Below are 24,072 nucleotides of genomic sequence, written 5' to 3'. Positions count from 1 at the left end.
ATAAAGCGATACAAAATACGGTATAAAACGCGTCGAGATGGATAAATATAAGCTTTAGCTACTTGAAATAGAAAAATGAAAGAAAATTAATAGAGTTTATTTATAAAAAAGAACATATATTTATGCGTGACTTTTGCAGTGCATATGTGTAATAGTTGAATTATGTTGAATTGTATCTAGGGCTTAATTGACATTTTTTTAAAATTTATAAATCAGAAAAATTTTCTTCAATATATTCTTTTAAAAATAATTAAAATGATAAAGTCAAAAAGCACTCGCGTATCGCGAAATCACTTTATTCATTAACACACATCTTTTCCCTGTGCCCTTTACACCCATCTGAGAGAGGTTATTCACGAGGCTTAAAAGCAGACTGTTCTATCGGATAGATTTTATTAACATACATTACAATGCATAAAAACGTATTAATATTACAAAAAAAACTAAAATGAAAATAATAAATTATCATATGTACACGTATACGTACATAAATAATATGTTGATATGTATTGCATCGATACATGCAATAATGACACGAGGGGAAAATTAGCGCCTGAGCTCATCATTTATTTGTTATAAGGCGCAAAGCGTTCATTATTATGTACACAAAACATTTTGGAGTGACTATTTGTAATTGATCCTTTTGTTTCATTCAAATATGTTTAATGGAAAAAATATTATATTATATTGTACATGTAAACGAAGAATAATACCGAATAATATATTTTAGCTATAGTTAATATAAATTATCCGCCTCGTTACGTCGTTGCAGAAGCAAACTGAAAAAATTAAACAATACGTCAAGCAGCGGAGATAATTTAATTCTCTAAGATTAAATGTATCTTAAATATCTATACACCGCGAATACCCACCTGACGGACTTAGAATTCACAAATTTTTATTTAATTTCTTACTTGTGTGTAACGAAACAGATGAATGTGAGACTTTTTTAAAAATGAAATTTTTAAAGAAAAAATCTTTTAATCGCTAAATTAATATAAGCGTCGTGATGTAGTTGTGATCCCGTTTCGGTGCCTTTCTAAAAAATTTATTAAATTGTTAAAAACCGCGTTCAAACACGATTAAAAAAATTTTAAATCTAGATTCAATCTCTATAAAAAAAAACTGATAAATAACTCGTGCAATCGTAAGTCTAGTGCCAAATAAATGAAAGAAAACGTAATAAGTAACTCACGGCGATGAAAAAAACCTTGTTTAAGAAAAATAAATGAAATTGCAAACCAACTTACTCTATTGAAACAAAACAATTTTATACAAAAAATTCGTGTGAAAGTTGGAACATGAATATGCACGAAATTATATTGATATAAATAATAATAGATGTTTGATGAAGTGACAATGAGTCTTTTTATGACGCTGAGTAGAATTATTTCATTTTATATGCACTGATGGCTTTTTTTTAAATATCGACAATGATTTACAGAAAATCAAAAGTTAGAATTTATAATAAAAAAAAAGTAATTAAACTAAAGCAGATCGGTGTTCAATAGTTAATAATTATAGCCTAAATTCATGTCTTATTATATCTATGTTTTAATGAGTCTCGTTGTGTTTCATCGCATTTTTAATTTTTTGTCTAATAGTGAAAATATTATTTGAAATTATATTATAAAATACTGAGTTTTAAAGAACTGTTTTCAAACTGCAGCGAACTCGACGTTTTAATTTTTCAAGCCAAATATATTTAATTTTACTACGTTAATTGTTTCTATGCATAAAATGTACGCAAGTATGTGAATCTAACAATAGTAATACTTAGTCTTATGATTTTTAATTACTGTAATCGTAATACCAAGTCATTTGTTAATTTTTTTTTCATTTAGTTAAGGCATATAAATATATAAATTAGGGCTTCACGATACGATACAATATCGATATTTACTTAAATATCGGTATCGTATCGAACTTTAAATTGTTGTATCGTATCGTATCGAAATCGACGATATTTTTTTTTTAAATTTATTGTATTGTATATCGAAGTCGATACGATATCGATACGATAATCGATATTATATCGAGAAATATAAAAGATTTAGGATNTTTAATATTAGCAGCAGCATTGTCCACCGTAATGCCAGCTATTTTATCATGGATATTATAAAATTTAGCAATTTCATAAAAGGTGTGTGCAATATCTAAACCGGAATGTTTTCCTTTAGATGGACTAAAATCAATAGCAAACGAGTTTAAAGTCCAATTTTTGTCTATGTAATGAACAGTCACTCCATAGTACGATTTCCTGGTTTTTCCAGACCAGGCATCGATTGTGAATGCAAATTTAGATTTATTTTTTTCTAATAAATTTTTAACATTTTTTTGCATTTTCTCAAATTCCTCTTTGATCATAATATTTGCTTGATTTTTACTGGGTACTGGAATATTTTTATTGAAGAAAGCAAAAAAATTTTGTGTTTCCCGGTCATCGAAAAAACTTTTGGGTAAGTTCTTGAAACATAGCCATGTTACTATTCGCCGTTCAGTAGTACATTTATTCTCAGAGACCTAAAAAATATTTCATTAAAAATAGTATTCTTGTGCAAAAAAATAATAGAAATTATATTACTCTATGGTTTATTCACAAAAAAAGTATAAGATTACATCAATTTGATTAATCAATGAAAAACTTATTTTCTCGCTAAGCCGATTATCTCTTCAGCATTGCAAAAGTGCCGAGCAAACTGTACAATAACAAGTTCTTTCTTGCACGACTGTGATCAAGTATGGCCATAGCTCTATATACTCGATCGCACGTGATTAATGAATGTATACAAATTAAATTATTAAAGTTACTCACTATTGAAAATCTATCCAAAGTTGATTGTAGTTTCGTATTGGATGATTTTTTTCTTGATGTTTCAAGAGGGAATAGTTTTTCATATTGCTTTCTGTGATGGTGCTGAAGATGTGATTTCAATCCAGTTGTGTTGCTCGCTTTCATTGGTATTTTTGTTTTATAATTACCACTTTCATCTTTTCCGCAAATCAAGCAAAAACCATGCTTCATATCTTCGACTTTTTCATAATGAAAAAAGTCCTTTAACGATTGTTTGTCATCGTCTTGTTGCACTGTCTGCTTTTCATTTTTTTCAACGACAGCAGTTTTCTCGGATTCGAAGCAATTAGAAGTAAAAATTTCTACGTTACCTGCAGAAATATTTATTTATATTGGATGTTATTTCACGCGAATGAATATTTACATTTGACAAACAACTTACGAAGATCACATTCTAGGCAGATTCTTTTTTCACTCGAACCTTCTTCTTCGCCATCAACTGATTTTGAACACTGTTCGTGTAAATGCACAAATTTACTGCATATAATACATGAGTGCTGAGATGGCTCATGTCCATTAACACATATAGGGCAGTTTGTCATGTTTTAAAATGTTTTTATAATTTTTATATGAATTATTTCACGAAACAACACACAATACGTTATCTTACACGAAACAGCAGCGACTGCTGTAGTCTAATTAAACAGTAGTGTAGTTCTGCTTAGGTGCAAGTTCAAACGCGAAAAAACGACGACGATGTTGGAACGAGCAGCAGCATAGTTCTGCTGTTAGTGCGGATCTCCTTAAGCAGCAGCATAGTTCTGCTGTTAGTGCGGATTACAAGTCCGAACACGAAAAAACAAATGAACGTTGAGAGAGAGAGAGCGTAATGCAGTCGCACATTATACAACTGACAACATACGTACATATATAAATTTCATGTAGAAGGTCACGGCGACTACTCTAGCGGTAAACTGTGTTGTTATTATTTTTGGACATACAAATTTCCTATGATCGGTTGCTTCTCAAATGCGTCGAATAAGTTTGCATTGCAGAAAAAGTCGATATCAATATTTACGATATTATCGAGTAATTATTATCGACGATACAATATTATCGACACATTTTGTTAATGAAAATATCGTATTGATCTTGATATCGTAATATATAAGTATCGTATTGATATCGTCTCGTATTCGATACGATAACGATACGATATCGATATTTTTATCGAATATCGTGAAGCCCTAATATAAATATATCATATATACATTATAATTTTTTAGTTGTTTTCTTTGCTTTTCAACCAAACTTTCAATGATACAATGTAATATCGAAGAAAAACACAGTCACGATTAATAAAATTTGTTGTAAATTGTATTGAATGCATTATTTCATCATACCGACCTTTAAAAAAAATCTTTACATTCTTAAGTGATATTTTCTTTCGAAAATTGTACTAGTAATAATTATCCTATCTTTATTCACTTTCATACAATTTTTTTTCATCGAAACCCTATTACGATCTTTAAATATATCACGAACATGCGATACCATCGAAAAAGGATGAATCGTTTTAACAACTCAGCTTACTGTGCAAATAACGTATCCAAAGTTACTTCGTCGTCAAAAGAGACATAATGAAATTGAGACGACGTAAAGGTAATTAAAAAAAATGTAAAAGCTATAATTGTACATTTTCCATAGATTTTGTATCACAAGTTGATGTTACGATTACTTTTACTTTTTTATATCACTTTTATTTTGTGATTTTTTGTTAATTCTGTTTTCAAACATCAATATTGTATTCAAATTGTTTGAAGACATCAAAAAGAATTTCACCGATAGTTTTTTTATTTTCAGGTAGAATTAGATAAGTGTCAGTGTGTGCGAAATGTTAGTTTTTTCTGCCTTTAGATATTTATAATCATTTTCGTATTAAGCATCGTAATATTTTTTCATTTGAACCGAGTATTATTTTGGAGTGTTTTATTAAAAATTTCCGAATTGATTTTTTTTAGAATATTAAGTTATATTTTTATCAAGTTTTTTGTAGATCATAACTACAAAGTTTCCCCTATCGTTTATTGCGTTATTTTCTTGATTTTGTAGCAATTTTAATTCATAAGTATTCGAAATATTTCCATCATATTATTTTTCACTTTCATGCAAGCACTTTCGATATCATCAACATTACATACACATTTAAATTGTCATTATGTTGGTTGTTATTGTAAAATTTGCTTGCCTACAGGCCTTTATTTTATTATGATATTTTTTGATGTTGTACACATTACTTGCACATCACACGTTGAACATATAAAAACAAATCTGATTTTTTTATACCTTTTATTTACAGAAAGCTGCAGTAGTAGCCCGAATGACGATCGTATTCCGACACCTGAACACATCAACGCAACAAAAGTGGCGAACAGCAACGATAGTGTGAAGCTTCGCTCAGTATCCCCAGTCACAACTAATTCAAATCCGTCGTCGTCGCCACCGCGCAACGAGGCCATTCCGCGAGCTCTGAATCTTCAACCAACGAATCAACAGCAGCAGCAACAACAACAACAGCAACAGCAGCAGCAGCAACAACAACAACAACAACAACAACAACAACAGGCAAATGAAAGTCCAAACGCGGCAGCAAATTTCAGTAGCACCGCGGCGACGAGGGCAGCTGCTGCCGGGGCGAACCCAATGGCTGCACCAGCAGGCCGACAAGTGCCAAAGAGGCGAATGCGCCGTCGCGCTACGTCACAGAGCCAAGATCCTGCCGAAGCCCTAACAGAAATGTCCGTCCGTGGCTTAAATCTCTTCCGATATGCCTCGATCAACGAGGGCGTTTATCAATGCAACGAGTGCGCCAAAATCGACATACAAAAGACCTTCAAGAATAAATACAGCTTCCAGCGACACGCCTTTTTGTACCACGAGGGACAGCAGCGTAAAGTCTTCCCCTGCCCCGTCTGTAATAAGGAGTTCTCCAGGCCCGACAAAATGAAGAACCACATGAAGACGGTGCACGAGTGCTTTGTACCCAAAGAAGTTATGAATTACAGCCTCTACCATCCGTTGCAACAGTAATCACACACTAGTAACGGTACTTTTTCGGATTCGTTAAAACATGGAGACTTGTATATATATATATATTTATATATCCATATTACGCGTAGATAAGATGTATCTATAATTATGTCATAAATAAATAATAGGTAGTTTATGTACATACATGCATACTATGTATGGAATAGGGCTTAGTGAAAAATTATTTGCTTCGAATTGATCATTTTTATTCATTTTTACTATTGTATTTTAGAAGCATTGATTAAACGTGTAAATTTAACTTCCGTAGAATTTGATAAACCCGAATTATGTTCTCGTTTAGTAGAATCAATTCATTAATTGTGATTCGGTTAAGTGTAAAATAACCAAGTTTTTCAATGATCTTTATATTTTTTTAAGAACAAACACTTTTTTTCAATAGAATTTTTTGTGTGTAAGGGTTATTTATAATGAAAAAAATTATACTATAGCACGTGAATAAATGATGAAAAAATTTGTAGAAAATTTAAGCTTCTTTTTATGTAAGTGATATTTTTAACAGTAAATTTTTCCGTTACCTTGATGCAGTCGGGATGAACCCGCTTCATTTATATAAGATAACTATGGCTTTCACGCTGTGCCTTATATTATAATGATTTCTTTGCGCGCGTGTATATTTTTTCTCCTTGATCATAATACTTTGCGTAAGTTGAACAAACATTGGAATGATTTGAATTAAGTTTTGGTAAGAACATAGTAAATTTTCAATAATGTCAGAATTCATTAATTAAATTTATATTAAAAAATCGTTGTGATCGTTAACAGTGCATGAGATAGTTTTATTTAAATTTGAAAGTTTGACGGTCGAAAGTAAATGTCACTGTAATTAATTAATCGCGTAAAATTCTAATTTCTTACTCAAATGAGTGAAGGCAAGTAAAATGCTTACATTTGTACAAATTTAATATTTTTTTATTGGCTTTTTATTTTATTTAATTTTTCTTTACAAACCTCCGAAGACGACGGCGACACTGTGATCAGATTGTAAGCGACTATACAGTATTTTTGGTTTCGTACGAATATACTTTTTTTGTAGCAAGAAGTTTTATACGATTCACGTGTCTTTTTCTTGACCTTAAGCGATTTATAGACGATTTCTTCAAGGTAAAAAAGGGAAAACGGATTTACGGGAACAGATGCAATACGACGTATTTTATCTAAATGTAGACGTACGTAACAAGTTGATCAAAATCAATGCACAGATTTTGTTTCCAAGTTGTCGAAAACAAACTTTTCTCAAAAATTTCTTGCGTGTCTGTACTTTCCTTTTTTATACTAAAAAATCGTTGTGCCTTTTGATCAGAATTTTTATTCGAATTCTATACATATTACTTATTTGAAAAAGGCAATTTATATTGTACATGAGTAAAATGACACGAAATTCGTTCAATGCTTGAACTCCATGTGCATTACATGTATACTCTAAATATGTACAATGAGACAAAACCATGTAACTATGCATTTTGTAAGAATATTTATTAGATTTCTTGTACATTAAATTGTATCTTTTCTAATCTTATACGAAGTTTAAAACAAAATAATGGTGCACGATGACAACCATTTATCAGCGTAGATTTCAAGTATTGAAAAAGTATCTTATAATTGTATATTAATAATACAAGCATGAATATATGTATGTGTTTATACGTGTATGCACGAGTATGTATATAAACATACGTATACACAGACACTGTTACATACATATATATTCATATTTAAATTTTATAATATGTGTATATTGATGTAGTAAAACGGCACTTATAAAGTTTATAATGTTATTGAAACACATATCAGAAAGTCGATATATCGTCAGTAAAATAATGAAAATATTGAATATGAAAAATTAGTTTTAGTATGTTTTTTCATTAATCTTTTGATGGCATTAAAGTATCAAAAAAGTATGTGAGAGTTTGAAAAAAACATTAGGATTCTCTTTATGCATGTGAACATGTGTCAAAAATCATACATGTATTATAGGCAATATAATTTATAAAAATTGTTTACATACCTTTCAATATTATTATCAATATAATTATTAACTTTACGTTTACTTTATTTATAATAATTATTTAGATGATAACTGCTTGAGCGATTGTCACTGACACGATTACCACAATATTATATTCTCATCATATCAATACAATTATGCCGATAATGGACATAGAATATTTTCAAGATTAGTGAAGTATCAAATTTATGCAAATGCGATTGATGAAAATTTTGTATAATTTTACGTGTTCTTAAATCATTAGGCAAAAATTATGTTACTTTTTCATTGAAAAAGTTTATTAAATGATTACTTGTAAGTGAACGCACAATACACGAGACATGCATATAATATATGAATTGTAGTGATAATAAAAAAGCACGAAACACGCACGAGTTTTTGCACGACGATTTAAATTAAATAATTAATTACACGAGGCGAAGTGTTAAATATTGCTAAGATTTAAAGAATGGACAGAGAATTATTTATTGTCACATATTTGATATGCATTATTACAATTATTGATATAAACATTTATATATGTTTCTTTAACACCGAGAGAAAATATCTTTTCGCGCGTTGATGACTTTGTTCGTTTAGCTTACACGAATAACGATTTTTCTAAGATTTACTAACGTTTGAATCGAAAAAAGAGAATTTGTGAATAAGAATAAGTTTAACTGAAAGGTCGGGAAAATATATTAATATTTTTTACTATATAATTTCCATACTATCAAATTTTTTTTCTGGTGTAGGGAACCACACTTTTTTTTTGAAAAAAAGAAGTCTAAATAGTTAAGAAAGTCTGAAAAGGGGTAATTTTTATTTGCGCTCGTTATTCGAAAAAATGAAAAATAAAAAAAATGAATTCACAACAGTCAAAGCGCAAAAAGATTATTTAACCGATGCAACGGTGAACAATCGTTATATGTATTTTTTGTCAAATTCTATAAGCTTTCTTGCATTATTTAATCTGAAAGCAGTATTTGGTCTTCCACATTAGAATTGTTATACAAATGAATAAGATTAAGTGTGTTACTGAATGATTGCGATGAGAGTGTTTTTGAAAGAACTTTTGTAATGTATAAAATTGAGATATTTATAAATTTATATCCGAAAGAGCAAATATATTATATATATTATATTTTAAGTAAACAGTTTATATAAAAGGTATTTTTAATGCGCATCGTTAAATCCTTGTGTTAAGCGTCCTGTAAGGTCCCTGAAAATTGAAAGAAAAATGTTTCTCTTGCTAATAATTATGAAGAAAATCCTCCTAGAAAAACGAGATTTTTAAAGCTTTACTTTACCGATTCCGTCGTACAACCAATTATAATGACCGTTATAGTAGATACGAGCGCTTAAAAATTGTGAGAAACAAATGTTTCATTATTTTTATCTATTTGAAGTATATTATGCGTAAAAGAAAAAATAATGTTACTAACTGGTAAGAGTTTATTGATAAAAGTATATAATAATAAAAAAGATATCACTTATAAAAATTTTATTTTATTCCGAAGCTTCATCACCTAATTTTATTCTTACTAACTAAAAGTCAACTATATGATCCCAATATGCCTAAACCAAAACATAAAGAACAGAACTAAGATAAAAAATGTTCTCAATGCAATTGAGTAAAAATTTGATTTTTTATATGTACTGTTGACTTAGTACGCATGTCAAACTGTCATTACTAACAAAAACCTTTTGGATCTCTTGCTTGTTTTGTCGACAGATTGCAGTCTAATTCCGACTCTACCCAGCGACACAACATTCGAACTGTGCAGCCAAACGAGCATCGCCGGTGCATCGTTCGACAATCAACAGCAGCATCATCATCATCACCGCTTCGAAGACGAGGAGCTGATGAACGAAGACGAGTCATCGGAGTCGGCCTCGCTGTGCATTGGCGAAAGCCTCGAAAGCACGAAAAAAACCGAGGGCATTCACTTTTTGAGCGGCGATCAGCAGCAGCAGCTGCCAAAGAGCGAGCAGGAGGAGAGCGCCGCGACTTCGGCGGTAGCATCGGTCGAGCCTGAAGTTCGCAAACAGGTTGGTTGGCCGGCGATCGGTAATAAAAAACGTCAACCTCAGCAGCAGCAGCAGCGAGGAGTCCTGGTACCATTGAGGCCCGTGTCTTGCTGTCGCGCCGCCGCTTATTACCGCAGACTCGATCGCGGCCCTTTAGCTGCCGAGCTCAGACCGAGGATATAGACTAACGCAGGCTGGACTGCTATCGATTGAATTTCTTAAAAGTTGTCCAGCTGCGCTGAATTAAACAGAAGAAACACTTTGACAATATTAATCGAGGCTTTTCTTTCTCGATGTTCCGTGCTCAAAGAGGTCGTTTTATAGTATACAAACAATACAAGGCCTAAACGTAGCAGTATTATCATTTTATAGACACATCGTGTCTTTTTTGCATTTGTACTCGATGATTGCTCGGAATCGTCCATTTAGATGTTTAAAGTTCAATTAAAACGACTGAAGTTTTTAGTCGATTTTTAGCATAAATATTAGCCAACTTTTTTGACAGTTTAAATGAGTTTGTTAGTCAATTAGATGTAATATGCGTTAAAATAAAATGAAAAAATGTTTCGTGACAATTTTTATCGGCGCAGGCGACATTAACTCTTTAGAGAACTTTTTACTAGTTTAATTTTTGTTATTGACATTTTTAGCATAAAGGAATTTTATAAAATTATTGTAACAATATCGGGATAGTAGCGGAATTAAATACATTTTTTATTCAAATAGTACAATTTCAAACTCGATATATGTTATACGTAAACTCATTTTTATACACATATAAGTCACGATATATGGGACAAAAAATATTGAAGACTGAAATATTATTACCGACGTACTCAATCTTGTGATTCCAAAGTTGTTCGATTTATGATTAAAAGATATCATTGCATTTATACATTTATATGTAGTTACTAGTTGCACTTGATCATAAAAATCGCTGCACTGATCACATGAATTACCATTATTTGATTATAATTTGTACCTCATGTTGTCAAAAAAGATACTGTCATTGAGTAATGCATTTGCGTTAGATTAATTAAAAATACTTAGTATAATTGCTCAGCTCAATTTTTATGTATAATCTGCTGTGTTAAAATGACATGCAATCACGCACATTAATATCGTTCAATATTGTTTAGGTGTAAAAAATTTAATGTCTTGTTAGAATCGATTAGTGAATTCGATTATATTTTAGCAAAATTGCGTTGTATCTTCATAAAGCATTATATCGCACAATCATCGGCATCGTCATCATTGACATCAGTCGTAATATAAAAATAGAAAACTATGAAAAAAAAAAAAAAAAAGGAAAAGCAGAGAAAAGCGCTGAAATTCGTATGTGTGCCTTGTTCGCAAGCTGCTCGAGTATCTCATCCAGAAAGACGGCACGGTCGTGTGCAAGTGGTGCGGCGAGGTGTTGCCGTCCCGGACCCGCTGGTACCGTCACAAGTACAAACTGCACGTGACGTCGAGCTCGTCGAGCTCGGGCCCGAGCGGCCTGCACCAGGCGCAGGCTCCACCGGGCCAAGGCCTCGGGCCCCACCAAACACAGGCCCCGGCGCCGCTCTACAAGTGCCAGAGCTGCAACGCCTACTTCAAGTCGCGCAAGGGCTACATCGGCCACCTGAGCTCGAGGCACTCGTCGGACATCGAGAACGACGAGAACCGAGACGACTCGACGAACGACAAGAACCAGCAGAAAGCGACGAGCCATCACAATGGACGTAGCAAGCTTGACGTAAGGCCCCATACTAGCCGATATATGCTTTGTGCGCCGTTTTACAAAAGTAGACGCACGCTTGTCTGCCGACTTCGAGAGTAAACTAATTTCGACGAGGACTGAGGGATATGTCTTATCGACGTTCTGGTAACGTTCCTTGATTCAGAAAATGCGTTGGACTTGTGCCAGTCCTCGTCGTTTTTTACTTTTCATCTTTATGTACAACATTTTTTTACATTATGCACGATATCCTTTTTCGTATTGTTATACTTAGAAAAGCTAGCAAATATGTTGCAATGTGCAATCAGGACAGATTTATTATTATTATTATTATTATTATTATTATTATTATTATTATTATTATTATTATTATTATATATATTTATGGCTGTTTTAACAATCAAAAAAAGTATGCAAAGCTTATGTAAACCTCATGCATTTGTTTCGTCATCGTTTTTAGCTATTTAAAAATAATATTAATATATCGTAAATTAGTAAAATGCAAATTAAGTGTATCGTAATATTATACCTCTATATATACTTAATTGTTGTATACATTGTCATCATCATTACATTTATCATTATATACCACTAGTCAATCAAAAACCAGATTCTATTGCAGGAATCAGTATGTTTATAAATATTTTAAAGAATCTAGTCAAATTTGCGACGACGTCAGTTTTTAATTATTTATATATAACGTTTTTATACAAATACAAATCTTTGTGCATATAAGTTCCTGTTATAAATAAACATTTAGGAAAAAAATTGATAATGATAATAATACAGTAAAAAGTACAAATAATTGTGCTCTATTTGGAACACGGTTTTTTAGTATCTGGTTTTTTCGAAAACAAGATTCCAATTTATAAGCTCAAAGCGCTCAAAGCTTATACAAATTGCATTTGTTATAATAAAACGATTTAAAGTAAAATAATCTTGTTGTTTGGCATCTTTATATTTCAAACCTACACTGTCATCAAGCAGGACGTGTTTTAAAAACATTTAAAAAATTTAGCATACAATAACATCCTGCGAAGCATAACGATTTCATTCATCGTCGATAGATTTCGTGCATGCCATTTAAAAAAAAACTATTCTTGCATGAAAAATTTCGCAATTACTAATAAATCTTGCTGAAGATAATAAAAGTTTGAATTTCATCAAGCGTGGATGAGTAAATCTATCAATGGGGTGAAGTTGAAATTGGTTAGCTGTATTTTGCTTGAAAATTGGCCCACAGGCTTGCAAGGGCATGGACTGGGAGCAGCAGCGCGAGAAGGAGGAGAAGCTCGTGGCCGACATAATCGACCGGGTGAAGCGCGAGTGCGAGGCCCAGGGTGAGACGGTGACGAGGCGAGGCTACTCCCGCCGCAGCACCGTCATGAGTAGCGCCAGCAGCTAAGGCCGGCTCAACGCCGATGGCGAATCGGCAGCTCGATCGGATGCGATCGGCGACGAGCAGCGCTGCACATTTTTCATCAGTCTCGCATAAACGTGCTCGACAACGGCAATCTTTTTTTTTTTAATCGATAAAACTCATGAGTTTTAGATTTGAGATTATTGCATCACGATAAGACTGTCAACGAAATTGTAAATGCCAATTCATTGCGTTTCAGTATGATACATGACGCCCTCGATGCCAAATGTACTAGTAGATTCGTAAATATTTAGTTTCTGTACAAAAGTGTAATTATGAAAGTGAGATTTATATACAAAATAACATAATCAAAAATCAAGTCGGATAATCAAAGTAAACTTCAAGTAATGTAGCTCAAGCATTCAATTTTACAGCGTATCAAGTTCCCTTTTAACATTTTTTAAAATAAATAACATCACCATATATGTAATTCAATCTTTCCTATCTGTAACTTTAAATTTTATTGTATCGTAAAGTGAGAGTAAACTCTGGTGCCAAAAAGTTAACTATTTATCGGTCAAGAATCTTAGTATACATCAAGCCAAAGAGTATACGGAAGAAGGTCTTGTCTTTCTTGTAACGTTTAAAATTAAATATAATGTCTTCCACAATGAGCTGCAATTTGGTTCCTTGAATTGTTACTCGTCCTGTATTCGGTCTATTTTTTAGTTATCTGTACGAGTATGTTACGCCGAACGAAGAATTGGCTTTACTATTTCTTCGCTTCAGAAGACTTACATAGTCCTAAAAAGTATTAAGTTTCTTTCTATTGCGACTGTTCAGAAGAACATGTAAAAAATAGAAGCGGTGCAATGTTCCGAAGTGGAAAATTAACGAGAAAGCTTATGTGATAGTAATTTTTTCCGATGTACATTTAGTCATAGTGTACGTTGATTAGGATTTATTAACGATCGTTTGTGTCGATTTTTTATTAAAACATATTTTATTGTGAGGAGCGATCTATAAAAAAAATACAATCCTTAATAAAACTGTCCAAGTATTGCATGTACAATACTTTATTACATGAAGAGATATTGTATGCATTATAACTCGGGCTAAGAATCAGTTTGTAAAACTTTTATCAATTGTTTAATTCAAATACAAAACAAAATTTTCAAATTTAAAATTTGGATCAAGGACCATTAAAAATGTTGACGAAACTTATAGCACAACTACCTTTTTTTTAGTCAATTAATTTTACTTTACAAAAAAACCACTAAAAATCATGGAATCTAATGCAAAAAAATCTACATTACGTAAATACGTATATAATACTTGAATAAATAGAAGGTTTGTGATATTGAATTAATACTCTATCATAATATAGCAATTGTAAGTAAAAAATAAAAATGTAGCAGTTGAAAGTGTGATAAAATTAACAAAGTATTTTAAAAAAGGACTTTTATCAAGTTAGCATACAATACTAAAAAATGTCCTGTAAAGTTTCACGAGGTGTAAGGGTCTACAGATGATTAATGATAAGTTATTTCTTAACAAAAATAAGAAATACATCGGAACGAAGAATCGAGAAAAACGATTTTTTTCCGTATAATTAAAAACTTCATTTATCATGTCTGCAAAAAAAGACTTCTGAATATAAGCCTGATTTATTGATTTACAGAAAAATTCACGAGAAGTCCTTTATGTTTATTGCAGTTAGTCACGAAAAATCTGGAAACTTGCGTTGTACATTGAAAAATAACCGTGCGAAAATTTTTAATCTCGAGATAGTTAGATAATATCTGTCACCTTGGTAGACCAACGGCGATATGCACTACCTATTATCAATAATTACAAATCAATCAACTAAGAAATTGTCAAGTACTCTTTTATCCTCCATTCTGTGAGAAAATAGATTTATTATTAAGACTTAAGATGTAGAAAGGAAAAAAATAAACTCATACCAAAATATGATAGAGTGTAAAGAAACGCAACGCCAAATCTCTAAAAAAAAAAGTAGAAAATAGCAAGTATGTGATATAAAAGAAGATTGAGAGGAGTAAATGTTACATCGTTACGTATAAGTATGAATGTCAAGCAAAACAGAAAAAAAACAATTATAATGTACACAACAAGTGCGTGTAAATCATGTTCGTTAAGGAGATAATTAAAGGCTTTAATCTCTCGAACAGCTGGTTTGATGTATTTAACCGATCCTTTCTTTCGTGGTATAGAAAAAAGAAATTGATGAAAAAATCGGACCGGGTGACTTGGCGCAGCATCTCTCCTTGTCACTCACGTGTAGCGGCGTAAGTACATAATATCTGTCCAACATACAATCGTCATTTCGAACTCTGGGGTGTGAAAAATCGAAATATTTTCCGAGAAAGTAGCGTAGAGTGGAGGCAGAACGAGAGAGCAGTAGGAGACCGAATTTAAGCCGAACACACTGGCCCATTGTACATAAATGGTGAGTTGGCCTGCGCGAGAAAGCCCGTACAAGTCGTGGCTATACGTGGGCCTATACGGGCTGGTCGCGCGCGGCGACAATGAGATCAAAAGAATTTCGCTTTTGGCGCGTAGCCAACAATGCATATAATATAAGGATTGTGTGAGCCGCGCGCGCGCCGCTGCTGCTAAACGAAGGGAAAAAGAATTCCGAGAGAGAAAGACGCCCGCGCGACCGAACGAGCAAACCAGCCATGTTGTTGTTCTTTCTTTCTCTTTCTCTCTCTCTTTCTCTTTGCATTCACATTCGCATTCGCATACGTATATAGCAGCAGATATTATATGCTGCTCTTGGCTCGCAGTTGCCTTTGCTGCTGCTCCCCGCAAGTCCCCGCGCATCTCTCGCGCGGTGTTATTTACCTTTAGCAGCCTATAACAACAAGCTGTCCGGCCGCAAGGACCCAGTCCCTCCGTATATATATATACTGTAGCTGCGTTTGTAGATGTGTTGGCTTACGCACACCAGACTCGAGCGCTTACACGAACAACAATCAAATGCAGTCGGTGGCGGTGGCGGCGGCGGCGAGTCCGAACGCCGAGGCTCCGAGAGCTCTTGCAATGTACAGTGCGCTGGCATCCCCCTCCGGTACATTGTCCATCTCTCTCTGACTCGCGCGCGCCTCGCTCGTCCTCCATATTTTCTTCGTATAGCCAGCTTATTCGCTCGCAGCAACCGCGGCTATAGTCCGTGTAGTGCACGAACCTTTCACACCGTCTAGTTATGTTTTAGATCGTAGGCAGCAGTTTTCTATCCGCGAATTAGTCTCCTTTTTTGTTTTTCTGCGCCTTTTTTCGCGCCTCATCCTATCTTCGACTTGCTGCACAGGTTGAGATAAGTGCGTGCGTGTAAGATCGGCTTGTGCATTTTGCATACGTTGTTCAGTGCAGTGGAAAAAATAACGAGGCGCTATTGTAATGTGGGCAAAAGCGACAAAGATCTAAAGACAGCGCGAAGAAAGAGAGAGAGAGAGAGAGAAAAAAGGAGCAAGACAGTGCGAAGAGGAGAGGTAAAGCGGATTTGCCTCTGTGTGATGTGCCTTGTTAATTCGTCCTACACTACGACGAATTTTTGTTTATCACTGGAACTTGCACCGACTCCTCGTAAAAGATGACGAATCTATCCAAGGTCATGATTTTATTACTTCTGCTGGGCCTTGTTCTCGGGCCCAGTATAGCCCTACACAATAAGGATCCACTAGCACCTCATGGAAAATGCGAAAGAATTACCATCAACCTTTGCATGGATATGCCTTATAATGAAACTATATTACCCAATTTGTTGAATCATCAAAAACAAGAGGACGCTGGGCCAGAAGTCCACCAATTTGCACCCCTTGTCAAACTTAAATGCAGTCCAGATATTAAATTTTTCCTTTGTGCCATGTATGCACCTGTTTGTACTATCCTTGATAAAGCTCTGCCACCCTGTAGATCTCTTTGTGAAAGTGCCAGGAAAGGTTGCGAAGATCTTATGAGAAACTTTGGCTTTAGCTGGCCTGAAACCATGGAATGTTCAAAGTTTCCAGAAAATGGTGGCCCAGTACTTTGTGTTGGGAAAAATGAATCTACCCCCACAGAGATGCCACCTCAAGAAGATGTTAGATTGCTGCCTGAATTTCATCCTTCTTGGGCTGCTAATATTCCTAAACCATTCTCAAATAATGGTCTTGTATCATTGTTCCCTGGTGTCAGAGACCTAGGATTTGTTTGTCCAGTACAATTTAAAGTTCCACATGGTTTGGGATATTCTCTTAAAGTTGGAGATAAAGTTGAAGCTAATTGTGGAGCACCATGTGATGGAATGTTCTTCTCTGAAAAAGAGCGCAGATTTTCAAGAATATGGATTGGTACATGGGCTGTACTTTGTGCTGGATCCTGTTTCTTCACATTTTTAACATTCCTCATTGATACAGACAGGTTTAGGTGAGTAATAATTTTCTTAAAGTAATGAAAGAAAGCAGAAAAGTCGATTATAATTTAGCAAAGATTTATTATTTATATGATCACTATATCATTTATACTTTTATAATAATTTCACAGGTATCCAGAAAGGCCAATTATATTTTTGTCAGTGTGTTACTTAATGGTAGCATTGACTTATGTAGTTGGTTGGGCAGCCGGAAATTCTATATCTTGTAGGGATCCTTTTCCTCCTCCCCAAGATGTAAGGGTCCAGATGGCATCAACTATAACGCAAGGAACTAAACATGAACTTTGCACCATATTGTTTATGGTTCTATATTTCTTTGGAATGGCATCAAACATTTGGTGGGTTGTTTTGACCCTTACCTGGTTTTTGGCAGCTGGCCTAAAATGGGGACATGAAGCTATAGAAGCTCATTCGCAATATTTCCACTTAGCTGCATGGGCCGCTCCTGCTATTAAAACTATAACAATTCTTGCTATGGGAAAAGTTGAAGGTATAATTTATAATTAGCAATTACTCATAGCCAAAAATATTGCACTTATTATCATGGAAAACTAATCTTTATGTTTTTTCGTAGGTGATATTCTCTCTGGTGTTTGCTATGTTGGTCTGTGGAATGTTGACGCAATGCGTGGTTTTGTTCTGGCCCCTTTGACCATATACCTTGGTCTTGGTACAGCTTTTCTTTTTGCTGGGTTTGTTTCACTTTTTCGCATTCGCACTGTCATGAAGCACGATGGTACCAAGACTGACAAACTTGAAAAGCTCATGATCCGCATTGGAATATTTTCTGTACTTTACACTGTACCAGCTATTATTGTAATAGCTTGTTTAATTTATGAACAAGCATACTTTGACAGTTGGATGGTTGGTTGGAATATGGATATGTGTTCACGCCCTGGTCTTCAATCAATTTATGCTATTCCATGCCCTATTGGGGATAGAGCAAGAGATCTTGGAAGAAAACCAGATTTTGAAGTATTCATGATTAAATACCTCATGACAATGATAGTTGGTATCACCAGCAGTTTTTGGGTTTGGTCAAGCAAAACTCTTACTAGCTGGCGTCAGTTTTTTCATCATATTCAAGGAAGACGTACAAACGTATACGTATAGAAGTAGAAGACGAAATCGAGGTTTGATTGAAATTTAACAAAGTGCTGAGCGCCTGAAATACCTAGAAATTGGTAACTATTTGTTGCTATAAATAATTCGTTTGCTGCTAGGCTATAATTGAATTAATTTGAGAAAATTTAATTCAAGCTTAACAACAAGCGTCGGTTTTCTAAACCTTATATTTTTATTACAGTAAAACATGACAAGATACAATTTTTTTCAGAATTTTATTATGAAAGAATTTTTACTTTAAAAAATTCAATTTAAAAAATGAAACAATTTTATATTTTTCGAAACTTGTAAAATAGTTTTTGCACTGATGTTAGGCTAATAATGTTTTTGAAGCATACAGACGGATGCAATAGCTCAAAAGCAGTAAAAAATTAGTTCATTAAAATTGTAACGGTTGATTCTACCACTGGGAATTGACTCTCTTAAAAAAAAAAAAAAAAAAAACGGATAATTGACCGAAGTTACTCTCAACACGTCCGAGTTCATCAATATATATGTTTGAATTTTGGACGAGCCTTGATGTTCGTGTTCCTACAAAGTTATGAATATGCGTTTTATAATTGAGCAAAGATCTGAAAATAATTTGAAAATGGACACTGCAGTTGTGAGTTTTATTATCTTTTCCGTGTATAGTAAATTTTGTGCCAATTAAGTTGTTCAATTTGTATATTTTTAACTACAATTTGTAAATCAGGCTTTGTATATTTTTATACTGTTCATTTAAAAATATTTTAATGTCTGACTTCATATCAAAAGTAGTGCAACACTTTAATGTGCACGTTGACATTAGACTGACTAAAAAAAATACTCAAATACAATCTTTTTTTGTAAGATATTACTAATGCTGCCATTTTCGATGTACTGATTTTTAATGCCAAACAAGAATTTTTGATAAGAAGTCTTACAAACAAAATTCGTTTACTTCAATAAGAAGTACTTAAATCAAACTTATTTTTAAATGTTAGTAATAGTCATGTTAGTTTTAATTTTATTCACGTTATTATATCTATAATTTATCGAACGAGTGAATATGTTTTATTAATACAACTACGCGATATCGTCAGTATCGTTTTCACGAGACGATATGTTTTACTAAGAGAATAGTAAATATCTGCACTGCTACTCTTGAAGTAAGTCGTATTCAATTGTCTTATTCCATTTTTTAAAACGGGTTTTACTGTGTTTACAAAAAAATTTGGAAATACTCCGCGTGATTGTTGAATAGCTAATAGCATTTTTTAAATCTTTACTAACAGATTGTACATATTATGATAAAACTTTAGATTATAATATTGTATCATAAGAGCCTAATACTTACTTTTGTGTAAATACATTTGTGTTAATGTAATTATAAAATTTTGATTCGTTTCTGTTCGTAAAACAATTGATGATTCCTTGTAAATGGTTAATAATTTTGAAAATAGTCAGTTCGAAATAAGCTTTTCGTGTTCAATTATGTCGTCCATTTATAATCGAGCTTTCAATAATGATGAATGAATATTTGATTCGACGATAATTTTGTTGAAAAAATAAATTCTAAAATATTGCTTGAAAAAAAATTCTGAAATCTTGTTTGAAAAAAAAAATTTAGTGTGAACAACAAAGCTCTATGTGCGTGCGCTTCAGAATAGCATTTTATGAATGTACTAAAAATTGTACTATAAAAATTTGTAAATGTACTTGTGATTTGAAAAATGACGCTAAACATTTATAAATAACAAATATGTATCGTTAAAAGCAGTGTTTATGTGTATTGATAATACAAATTTTTACGAACAAAATTATAACAAAAATATTTATGAAACTGTAAAAAGTTTGTACGCTTAAATTTTTATCTTTTATATGATCCATGACTGTGTATGAAAAACTTTAAATGAGCAAGTGGTTTAGAATAAGTTAATACTGTCCTTTTTTTGTATGCTTAAGTATGAATATGCTTTATTGTATGTGTTGATTCTTGAAACGATGTAATTGGTGTAAAATTATAAATTGAAAAATTGTGAAACAAATTGCATTTTCTTCACTTTTTGAGCAATAAATAACTTTATCATACAAATAATGTTTAATCGTCTTATTAATCATAAATAAATTATACAATTTTATTACCAAATCTCTTTTATTTCAATTATAATACAAAACTTTTAACGTAATAATTTATTATTTTGTATACAAAACAGCATTGAAATTATTAGGTCGGAGTAGCTGCCTTAGGTGGCTTAAGTACTCCTTTCTTACGCAAAAATCGAACAAGTATAGGAGTGCAACCTAAAGTTAGAGATATTCTTACAGGAGCAAACAATTTGTGTACGGCATAAGCTATAAGGAACGTAGAACTTTGACCCATAACAGTTTTGATCAAGTCGTCTTCACTCTCTCCAGCAATAAATTTTATAGCTGGAGTTATGTCTAAGCCACTGAAATCACAAAAATTACGTCAATAAATGAAAAAGGAACGCGATCATTCTCATATTACCTCGATACGACCCAGTAAAAGCTTCCTAGTGATACGAGCGAGATTCCTATGTGAAAAGCCATTACAGTCCTGCCGTAATCCCTTACGAGTATGCCGAGTTTTTGTCTTTTAGACATCGAATCCCAAATTTTTTGATTCTCTGATTTTGTTGGGCTCGTTTTTTTTTCATTTTGATTTTTAACGTCACTAGTTACAGGTGAAGAGCTCGTACAGTAATTACGAATGGCTGTAAAAATGGACGTTTATTTTTAATGCAATTGAGTGAAAAACGAACCGGTTTAGAAAAATATTCTTTATAAAAAAAAGTCAAAAGGTACAGATGTTCAATAATTAAGATAAGTATTGAAAATTTGTAGAAAAGTTCATTGATATAAAATTTTTTTGGTTTTCGTACATTTTTTTTATAAAAATAAATTCATTTTGTATTCAAATAATCGGTTGTACATTGTAAATTATCGTAATAAAGAGTCAACACGTGACTTAGAGGTAAAGTCATGTACATGTACATAATTACACATTTGAGAGGATAAAATTTCCTGCTCGCTAATCATGCGTATGCAAATCATCAGATACATTGTATGTAATCATAGTTTCATGGCACATATAACTAACCATCGAAGGCTCCACTTCTGTTGGCGTCTCTCATTTGATAAACGGTAAAATGCGATTTTCTGATATTTTCAGCCAAGTACTTGGCTTCCCTGGCCCAAATGCCTCCAGGCATGTTCAAATAAGTCGAGCGATTTCCAGACAAAAATGGCTTCGGAACATTGGTCTGCATCGAGCTGCTGAGACTGACGACTCCGAAGCAGTCGTAGCAATCGGTCTGCTGCATCCTGACGCTGGAGCCCGTATTGAAGGCTGATTTGTTGGTGCTGCCGAACGAGCTGGAGAATTTGTTTGGATCCTGATTGTAAAGGAAAAGCGGGGCCGATATGTCACGCGATCGCTCGGGTCCGAAGCTCGTTAACTCGGTGTTCAACACCTCTGAGATGTTGTGAGGTAGAGGCAGACGAGGAGCTTCTGGATAGCGACGTACCGACGAGGCGTGTAGAGGACGATGATTATTTTGCTGACAGGACGACGGTACCGTTGTGGCTGGAAAACAAAATCACATGCCTTTAGCATCGCATTGAAGAAATTTAAAGGGTCGCTTATCGGCTAGCGTCTCGTGTCGGGGACTTTTAAAGTTTTCGGAAGCGTTTAAGTAGAGCTCGAAGGTCGAATAGCTTTTAAATGACTGTATAAAGACTAACAAAACAAAAAGTCATGTATCCGAGCACGCCAACACTGCATGATTTTTGCTTACATATTTCTTCTTGACATTGGTATTTAATAAAAATATATTTTTTAAATAAAATTAACGTGTGCTTAGCTTCACGCAAACAAGGGCTGACGCCGTTCCTAAATTGTGCTGAAAAATTTCAACTTCAACTCGGGAAATTTTAGGGGTAAAAAACTAAAAAAACATACCTGCATATGACGATTTAGCCAATATTCCAGCCAGATCGGCTGATGAAGAACCAACGCGCATCAGGGCCATAATTGTGTTGATGTCAAATCACGGCAAATAAATTCAATCTAACCTCGTGCGAATTTTCAAAATTAAGAAAAAGTGTCGCAGACTTGAGGTCGCTTGAAGAATCGTCGAGCGACTGCGACGTTTTTTTCTGAAAATGTAAGCAGCGAGATACAGCGTAGTACGTATACTGGCGAGTGTCAACTCCTGGAAAGTCACTGCATAATGATCACGGCACAAAACCTGTTCTTCCTGGTGCGCTGATTATTATGATATTATCTTCGGCCAATTATTCAGCGAGTGGCTTGCTTCATATGTCACACAGCACTCAATGCACAATGAGCACTGAACTCGAGAAAGAGCTTTGGGAAAAAATTCGGATCAAATGTTGCCTATTGTTACATGAATCGCATTTATTCACCTTTACAACACCAATAGACGCGTGTCGAGTACTGTTATGTTATGTCTTTTATCGCTGTAGTAGAAGCTATAAAAAACATGTGCAAAGTTGACTGCATTGCCTTTTGCTAACTCGAGCTTTTAGCGGTACGCGACAGATGGCTGCACTCTGGGCGCCAATTCTTTGAAATTTTTATTCGTGGCTTTGTATTATATGATCGACAATAAAATCACTTACAATTCAATTCTGAACACTTTCAAACGCCATGACAATAAATAATTAAAATAATGTCTATGGAAAAATTTTCAATTTATTCGAAATTTGACTGTGATACACCACATTATTTCAGGCAGTTCTCCGTTGTACAAAAATTGTTAAAAGAACTTGTTTAGGCGATCATTTATCAAATTGGAGTTGAAGCTTCTATCATTATTATTTTGAAATACATTTTTATTAATCTATTCAATAGTTTCAACATTACCAATAAAATATTTCTCATACCTAAAGTGTATATTAGCCATTATTATTTTCAAAAATGATTCATTTTTTACTAATTTATTTCAGTTTTTCTACTTAAATTTCTAACGCAAAACAAAAAATTTTTTTTCTATTTTTATCGTCAATTTAGTTATTTATTCTTATCGTTTGATTGAAATAACATCCTCGTTGCATAACTTAGTAAGTCAACAGTACGATTTATGTATTTCTGTAGATTAATTCCGCTCCTAAATTGCAAACTCTCGACATTAATCACAATTGGTATTATCGATAAGAACAAGTATTTTTATACATCACAGTTTTCGTTAATGCTGATAATCGTCATCACGCAATTAGATAAAAAGTCGTCTGATGTGTGTTATGCATACTGTAAAGTATCGTGGAAGGGAGAGAAATAGAGAGTAGTTAATCAAACTTTATTGGTCGTTTGTGCTGTTGACACGCGGGTTGCTTATAATGAAATGATCTGCTCCAAATTAATGTTTCGTTGAATTTCAATCGAGTGTAAGCATTTTCAGTCACACGATTCTTAGATATTACTCTCGAATGGTAATAAAAGTAATTAGCGATAAACCAAAGCCCGCAACGTAATTCATGACAATGTACATTACACACACAC

General features: G+C 33.5%; 4 protein-coding genes across 9 annotated transcripts in view; 2 read left to right on the top strand and 2 right to left on the bottom strand.

Annotated features, from left to right (window-relative positions):
• The window catches only part of LOC106648441 (protein tramtrack, alpha isoform), a 58,543-nt gene extending 43,164 nt beyond the window's left edge, over positions 1–15,379 (top strand). For 3 of the 5 annotated variants that reach the window (XM_014365363.2, XM_014365354.2, XM_014365370.2), the window contains 3 exons: positions 9,625–9,941; positions 11,278–11,658; positions 12,884–15,379. In XM_014365363.2, coding sequence (XP_014220849.1) covers positions 9,625–9,941; positions 11,278–11,658; positions 12,884–13,045 — 860 coding nt within the window. In that variant the 3' untranslated portion in view covers positions 13,046–15,379. Of the gene's footprint in view, positions 1–5,153; positions 6,165–9,624; positions 9,942–11,277; positions 11,659–12,883 lie in introns of those variants that run through there. The other 2 variants (XM_014365378.2, XM_014365391.2) reach the window with 1 other exon arrangement.
• On the bottom strand, positions 2,095–4,448 carry LOC111693965. The gene is made up of 2 exons (XM_023460291.1): positions 3,237–4,448; positions 2,095–3,165 (listed from the first exon to the last, which is right to left on the bottom strand). Exons 1-2 carry the CDS (start codon positions 3,394–3,396, stop codon positions 2,666–2,668), a joined length of 660 nt encoding a protein of 219 aa, XP_023316059.1. The 5' UTR covers positions 3,397–4,448; the 3' UTR covers positions 2,095–2,665.
• A 355-nt stretch (positions 15,380–15,734) lies between the features above and the next one.
• Positions 15,735–19,215, top strand: LOC106657486 (frizzled-7-A). The gene is made up of 3 exons (XM_014379068.2): positions 15,735–17,431; positions 17,549–17,928; positions 18,013–19,215. Exons 1-3 carry the CDS (start codon positions 16,617–16,619, stop codon positions 18,549–18,551), a joined length of 1,734 nt encoding a protein of 577 aa, XP_014234554.1. The 5' UTR covers positions 15,735–16,616; the 3' UTR covers positions 18,552–19,215.
• A 1,467-nt stretch (positions 19,216–20,682) lies between these two features.
• Positions 20,683–23,063, bottom strand: LOC106660200 (uncharacterized protein C18orf19 homolog A-like). 2 transcript variants are annotated; one of them, XM_014383105.2, is made up of 5 exons: positions 22,977–23,026; positions 22,510–22,917; positions 21,649–22,134; positions 21,037–21,262; positions 20,683–20,977 (listed from the first exon to the last, which is right to left on the bottom strand). In XM_014383105.2, exons 2-5 carry the CDS (start codon positions 22,577–22,579, stop codon positions 20,752–20,754), a joined length of 1,008 nt encoding a protein of 335 aa, XP_014238591.1. In that variant the 5' UTR covers positions 22,580–22,917; positions 22,977–23,026; the 3' UTR covers positions 20,683–20,751. The 2 variants fall into 2 exon arrangements, with proteins under 2 accessions (XP_014238591.1, XP_014238582.1); XM_014383096.2 differs by having other exon boundaries at positions 22,510–23,063.
• Positions 23,064–24,072: the final 1,009 nt, after the last annotated feature.

The sequence above is a fragment of the Trichogramma pretiosum genome, unplaced genomic scaffold (assembly GCF_000599845.2).
Source record: "Trichogramma pretiosum strain Unisexual culture from Peru unplaced genomic scaffold, Tpre_2.0 scaffold45, whole genome shotgun sequence".
In the NCBI taxonomy this organism is placed as follows: domain Eukaryota; kingdom Metazoa; phylum Arthropoda; class Insecta; order Hymenoptera; family Trichogrammatidae; genus Trichogramma; species Trichogramma pretiosum.
This window is presented reverse-complemented; position numbering and strand designations above follow the sequence as displayed.

What these genes read in the sequence shown, in the direction of transcription:
- LOC111693965 (XM_023460291.1), bottom strand. Translation starts at nt 3,396, where the DNA reads ATGACAAACTGCCCTATATGTGTTAATGGACATGAGCCATCTCAGCAC. An exon ending in CTGCCTAGAATGTGATCTTC is followed by an intron (nt 3,166 to 3,236) that starts GTAAGTTGTTTG and finishes ATATTTCTGCAG; the next exon opens with GTAACGTAGAAATTTTTACT.
- LOC106657486 (XM_014379068.2), top strand. Translation starts at nt 16,617, where the DNA reads ATGACGAATCTATCCAAGGTCATGATTTTATTACTTCTGCTGGGCCTT. An exon ending in ATTGATACAGACAGGTTTAG is followed by an intron (nt 17,432 to 17,548) that starts GTGAGTAATAAT and finishes ATAATTTCACAG; the next exon opens with GTATCCAGAAAGGCCAATTA. An exon ending in TGCTATGGGAAAAGTTGAAG is followed by an intron (nt 17,929 to 18,012) that starts GTATAATTTATA and finishes GTTTTTTCGTAG; the next exon opens with GTGATATTCTCTCTGGTGTT.
- LOC106660200 (XM_014383096.2), bottom strand. Translation starts at nt 22,579, where the DNA reads ATGGCCCTGATGCGCGTTGGTTCTTCATCAGCCGATCTGGCTGGAATA. An exon ending in CAGAAGTGGAGCCTTCGATG is followed by an intron (nt 21,263 to 21,648) that starts GTTAGTTATATG and finishes CCATTTTTACAG; the next exon opens with CCATTCGTAATTACTGTACG. An exon ending in TTTTACTGGGTCGTATCGAG is followed by an intron (nt 20,978 to 21,036) that starts GTAATATGAGAA and finishes TTGTGATTTCAG; the next exon opens with TGGCTTAGACATAACTCCAG.